At 34.4% G+C, this 6,331-nt stretch overlaps 1 protein-coding gene across 1 annotated transcript; it reads left to right on the top strand.

The window, feature by feature from the left end:
• The first annotated feature begins 200 nt into the window (after window positions 1-200).
• On the top strand, window positions 201-5,933 carry LOC115967319. Its single transcript, XM_031086393.1, has 6 exons — window positions 201-565; window positions 1,267-1,502; window positions 1,582-1,840; window positions 4,780-4,959; window positions 5,070-5,225; window positions 5,415-5,933. The coding sequence occupies exons 1-6, from the start codon at window positions 536-538 to the stop codon at window positions 5,586-5,588; spliced, it is 1,035 nt and encodes a 344-aa protein (XP_030942253.1). The 5' UTR covers window positions 201-535; the 3' UTR covers window positions 5,589-5,933.
• Window positions 5,934-6,331: the final 398 nt, after the last annotated feature.

The raw sequence follows: 6,331 nt of genomic DNA on the forward strand, positions 1-6,331 counted from the left end.
TTTGTGGGGGGTGGGAGTCATGCTGTCCAGTCAGGACTAAACCAACTCAGAACGACATCGTTGTGAATATATGATCAAAATCCAATTCATTCAGTCATTCAATAGTTTCCAAATTCCACCGCATGTGTTTTGAGTTTGAGTTGTAGCCGTACACCAAATACAACTTATAGTTGCGCAAAATCTGTTTGTGAAAATCCCTGAACCAAAAAAACCAAAAAATTTAGGAAACAAAAACACAAACATAAGCAAAACACAAAAAACAAGAAAAACCACAAAGTTAAATAAACAGAAGAGAGCCGGTGAGCGTGTGCAACGGTCGAAGCATCTAATCATTTTGTTCTTCACGAGAAAAAGCATCAAAACGGCCTTTTCTTCCTCTTTCTCTCTCTTCTTCCTTTTTCTTTTTTATGGCTTAAAATTATGAGAGAGAAAAAAAGCTAAAAGAAAAACAATAAAATAAAAGGGTAAGAAAGAAACGAAGAAAGAACTGCCCCAAATGCCTTTTCTTCCGCTTCCTTTTTGATCTTCAAAAACAATGGCTGACGATCTCTGTTCCTTCACCAAGGTCTGTGAAATTTCTTTCTTCTTTTTAACATTTTTTTTTTGTCTCTATTTTTTATTTTTTATTTTTCGGGGTGGTAAATTGCAAGTGGGTTTGGTTTTTAGTTAATTTGTGATTAGAGGATTCTTGGTATAAGATTCTCTTTTTTTTTTTTTTTTTTTTTTTCTGATAATTTTTTAATGAATTTTCTGATTCATGTGTTGAAGGAACATTTTTGGGTCTAACATTTTTAATGAATAATTTTTTAGTCTAACATTTTTATATTGCTTTCTTTGCTATGTTTTTTTTTTTTTTTTTTTTTTTTTTTTCAATATGTTGCAGCTGAAGCAAACCGAGGTTTCCTTTTTGAAAGTATATTCAGATTGATATAAAAAAAATGTGGAAATGGAGTCATATTATTGTATAAATTTTTGTCTGCTTTAACGAATTGTGCTTTTAGTATGGCATTAATTTTCTTCTTTGTACGGAATCAATGGGTCTTGTTCTAGCTCAATCATGTTGAATTATCAATCCTAGGCATTATTTATTTAGACCCATATCATGTATTCTTGTTATGGACCTATTTTGAACATCTGGGTAGCTCAATCAGGTGGGGTTATGAATTTCGGCTTTTTTTGGAGCCAATTTAGTAGATTCTCATATCATTGTGTGTGTGTGTGTGTGAGTATATGCTTTTTTAACATTAGTTAGTTCATACATTACAGGATGTATTTATCACAAAGGCACCAAAAAAATCTCCATTGGTGTTGAGGATGATTGTCTTGGTCTTTGCAATGGTATGTGGTGTGTATATATGCTCAATTTGTGTAAAGCAAATTAGCACACGCAGCAAGGCCGGATTTCTGAATATCCCAGTGATCCAAAAGGCGTGTCCAGAACCTAATATTGAACCATGGGAGATTCCTTATGTGCATTACCCTAAACCTAAAACTTATAGCAGGTAATTATTTGTTTCTTTAAATTGAATTAAGGTTTTAATTGCAATTCACTGATAGAAATTTTTGTGTGTGCATATTTAGGGCTGAATGTGCATGTAATCCTGTGAGATATTTCGCCATTTTGTCAATGCAGAGATCCGGAAGTGGATGGTTTGAGACATTGTTAAACAATCATACTAACGTAAGCTCTAATGGGGAGATTTTCTCTGTTAAAGTTAGGAGGAGTAATATTTCCACAATCGTTGAGACTTTAGATAAAATCTATAATCTAGATTGGCTCAGTAGTGCTTCAAAGAATGAATGCACAGCTGCGGTTGGCTTAAAGTGGATGCTTAATCAGGTGAGTGCCATCTCATGCATACTTATTTATGAATATTTTCTGCAATTTAGAAGTGCACTAATGTTTTGGGTGATAGCCATAGCATGCATATATATACATCTCTTCCTATATATTAGATGCATTTTTAGATGCTAATTTTCTTCTCCCTCATGATATAGGAAGTTATTGGCTTAGCTTTACTTTTAGCTCATTAGCACAACAATATGGGTTCATCCCCCGTTGTGCTTTAATATATTGTAACTGCTATGAAGATTTCTGTAAACATTGTAATGTCATTAGTCATTTAAAGAAGATAGTTGTATTGTAAATTTTCGCAATTGGTTTGCACCAAAGTTAATTGTGGTCATGGAAAGTGATATGATCTCCAGCTAACTTATAAAAGAAAGAGAATAAAATTTTCACACGAATGTAACGCATGGTGCTTTTTGGGTAAAGAGCTTAGCATGGTTAAGCTGAAATATCTATTCCTGAAGTCCTTGTATGAGTGGACTTTGTTGCAAATTTCAGTTGAGGGGTTCCTTTATTATTTGGCCTCCTTGAATGTTTCATAGATTTTGTTTCTCTTTTCTTGCTTATTTTTTCTTTCTTCCTTGTCCTAGTGTGTCCGCCGTATACAGCTAGTGTATTGGGTAACATTTTTTTATAATAAACTAGTTACCTATATATATATGTATATGTATATATATATATATATATATAGAGAGAGAGAGAGAGAGAGAGAGAGAGAATAAGTTCATTTATTGAAAAATTGTCTTCAAATTTCATAAGGTTAACTAGCAACTCAAATCTCTTTAGTTCAAACCCACTTTAACCCATGAACGTCCTGTTTCTTCAAACCTTGAGTCATTGTTCCTTCAACAAAAAATTTTACACTGGCTGCCAGCTCCTTTGCTTAGTTGATCTTTCTGGAGGAAGAGGGTCGCCCTACCTCCTCATAATATCTCTGTCCTTAAGATGCATTTTCAGCTGTGTGTGAGGTCATGACCAGTTGAGCTGCCTTCTATAGTTTATCCCATTAATCATATGTTGAAAACTCTATAAGGATATTCTTGAAGAGGATCAGCCTGCCTTGACTGTTATTTAAAAAAGAGAGCCTTCTGATGTGTTAAATTCACTGATTTTCATTTTATCTTGATAATATTAAACCCCCCCCCCCCCCCCAACACACACACCTTGATCCCTAAGATGCGTTTCAGCTGTGATGCAAGATTTTGAGCTGGATTTTCTCCTTTTTTTGGGTCATTGTGCTGAATATTCTAATTTTGAGCTGTTAGATTTTTAGCTGAATACTTTAGAAGCATGCTCTTGAAGAAGGTCAACTTGTAATTACAAAGCAAGAAATACTCTAATATTTCTTGTTGGAATATTTTGTATTCTGGCTATAAATAGTTTTCCCCCCTCTTTGAGGTTCTTTTTGGAGCAATCAAATCATTGCTCAATAATTGGAATATAGTTCATTTATTGGAAAAGATGGAGCCTAAATGAAGCGGGACAAGTGGTGTTGCTTCTGAATAGTGTAGTAAAGAAGGAAAATACAGCTAATTTTTTAATCTCTTTGCCTGTCTGGGTTTCAGTCTTGTGGGTTTAGAGCTCATGAGGACCACTTTTGCTAAGGAACACTACAGTAGATTCAAACAAGTGGAGTATCTGCCATAAAGGATTAAGGATTTAAATTGGTCAATAATGATGCAGACTAGATTCTTCTAATCTTATTGTGTCACTATTCCGTGAAGAGACAATTGTCAGCAATGAATAAAACTAGAAGTGGGATTGCAAGTGCTTCAATGTATTATTTCTCTTGATGAAGCTTTTTTTTAAATCAGAATTCGGAAGTGGATCTTTCAGGCATATAGTGACTAGCAGCATCCCCAATAAGGGCTAAATTGACTAAAAAGTCAATTTAGCAACCTATTCCCTAAAAATGTTTATGAAGCAAAGAAGTATACCCAAAACAAATTGAGTTTGAGCTACAGTGAGACCTATTCCCTAAAAATGTTTATGAAGCAAAGAAGTATACCCAAAACAAATTGAGTTTGAGCTACAGTGAGCTGCTAGAGATAGCAGCTCTCTGTAGCTTACACTTAAAACAACCAAAAAAAAAAGGTTTTTTAATGTGGGGTGTTAAGAAAAAAAATAGTATTTTAATGTGTTGATGGTTGTGGTTGTTGTTTATTGTGTTGGATATATTATTTTATTATGTTATTTATATTATTTTAATGTGATGAATGTTAAAATAAAACCTCTGATGTTGGGTGTAGTATAAAGTGGGATATTAAAATAGATAAAGTAGTGATTTGAGTTGCTAAAAGCTATATATTTTTTAGCAACATTACTGTGGATGCTCAACAGAGTAAAAGTTGAAACATCCTTAACACAAGAGAAAGGGGATTGGGAGGATAGGACAGCACTACCCATTATTCCTTATCCAACAAGTGGAGTTAAAGCACCTGTTATAACTTGGAAGTTAGACTCAATTTGATTAACATAGTAACTTACTAGCATTCTACAATCCTTTGTACCAGAAGGTAATTTTTTTTTCCAATAATGTAATAAATTTGGTTGTGTAAGGCATTTGCTATAGTATAATTACAAAACAAGCTCAATTTTGTGTACATTCAAGATCTTAGTTATACCCCAATTAAAGTAGCTTCTCACTGGTGTTAGTGAAAGAGAATCTAAGAAATCAGTTAGTCTTCCAGATCTTGTAGGGTCTCAGTATTTTTTCAGAGCTATTGCTTTGGAGTAAGGTTCCAATGTAATTGCTTTTCTTTTGACATGTATGTATGTGTGTTTTTGTGTGCTGTACTGGCTGAGTTTCATTCTGCTGACTAACATTTGGCCTGGGTAGGCATTTCTTTGCATAAGTTCACAAGACTCTGTGCAATGTTATTCTATTCTGTTTTACCATAGAGTTAATGTATATTACTATATTGTTTCAGGGTCTCATGCAGCATCATACAGAAATAGTAGAGTACTTCAATACTCGGGGGGTTTCAATTATATTTCTCTTCCGAAGGAATCTACTGCGTAGGATGATTTCAGTTCTGGCAAATTTGTATGATCGAGATGCTAAGCTATTAAATGGGACCCACAAGTCTCATGTGCATTCCCCTCATGAGGTCTCTCTCTCTCTCTCACTCTCTCTCAAGGCTTTCAACATCAATTTTTTTCTTTTTTTAATTGTATATCCGTATGTAAAATCTTCTACTTATAAGAGAAATGGTTTCAGGCAGACATACTTGCAAAATACAAGCCCACAATCAATGCAACATTGCTGATACCCAATCTGAAGCAAGTAGAAGAGACTACTGCCAAAGCTTTGGAGTACTTCAATAGCACTCGGCACATCATCCTATACTATGAAGATGTAGTAAAAAACCGCACTGTAAGTCCAACTGATTGAACACACAGCTGCTTTTCCTGTACTGTTTCTGACGGTGTATGCATTATGAAATTCTATTTATAATGTTTGAACTCAAACCACCCCCCACCCCCCCCCCCCCCCAAAAAAAAGAAAAAGAAAAAAAAGAGTAGAAGAAACCCTCTAAAGTTTGATATTTTTACATGTTTGCAGAAGTTAACAGACGTTCAAGATTTCTTGAAGGTTCCACGTAGGGAATTAAAGAGTCGGCAGGTGAAGATACACAAAGGTTCTCTTTCTCAACAGGTTGAGAATTGGGATGATCTCAAAAAGGTGATCAACGGAACTCATTATGAAAGTTTCCTCCAAGCAGATTATCGAAAGTAAAGCAAGGATTGTGTATATAACATGCTCCATTCTCTCTTTCTTCACTCACTCACTCACTTCTCTCTCTCTTTTCTTTTTTCTTTAGATTTTTGCCACAGGAGCCAACAGGACATTTGTCCTGTTGAAATTTTGGCTGTGGCACTTGTGTTGTGCCTTCGGCTTATTTGATTTTTACCCCTCCTACTAATATTCTATTGATTCTTTTTTATCCTCCCTTTTTGGATGAAATTTGTTGTATTTCAGCTGATCAAGAAAGAAAAATGCAGTTTCACTGAGTAACTTGTCTCCATATACACTTCTATAAATTTTTTTTTTTTTTTGGTGGCAAGTAAATTTGAAGATGAGAGATTTAACAAATTGACAAGACTCAAATTTCAGGTTTCGTTTAGAGCATTCCCATCAAACATTCTAAAAAATTTAACATTTATCATCTCAAAAGCCAATTTTAGAACCTATAACATATCACTTTACAACATCCTTTACATCAAAACTTTTATTTTTTTAACAATTCACTTAAATATTTTTTTCTTTATCATTATATATTATTTTTTATTCATCTGTCTCTGTCTTTGTCTCCTCTGTGTCTCTCTTTCTCAACCTAGCACTGCTGGGCACCATATCCACACACCATATCACAACCACCACATCCACCCACCATCACTGCCACCAACTAGATCTACCATAACCACAAGCAACAGCAGAGGAAAAAAAAAAAAAAAAAACACTTCACATCCACCCACTAC

Source organism: Quercus lobata, chromosome 11, assembly GCF_001633185.2.
Source record: "Quercus lobata isolate SW786 chromosome 11, ValleyOak3.0 Primary Assembly, whole genome shotgun sequence".
In the NCBI taxonomy this organism is placed as follows: Eukaryota; Viridiplantae; Streptophyta; class Magnoliopsida; order Fagales; family Fagaceae; genus Quercus; species Quercus lobata.

Excerpts from the sequence above, each read along its gene's own strand:
- LOC115967319 (XM_031086393.1), top strand. The coding sequence starts at position 536 with ATGGCTGACGATCTCTGTTCCTTCACCAAG. Across the intron at positions 566-1,266 it reads ATCTCTGTTCCTTCACCAAG|GATGTATTTATCACAAAGGC; the intron begins GTCTGTGAAATT and ends CATACATTACAG. Across the intron at positions 1,503-1,581 it reads AAACCTAAAACTTATAGCAG|GGCTGAATGTGCATGTAATC; the intron begins GTAATTATTTGT and ends GTGCATATTTAG.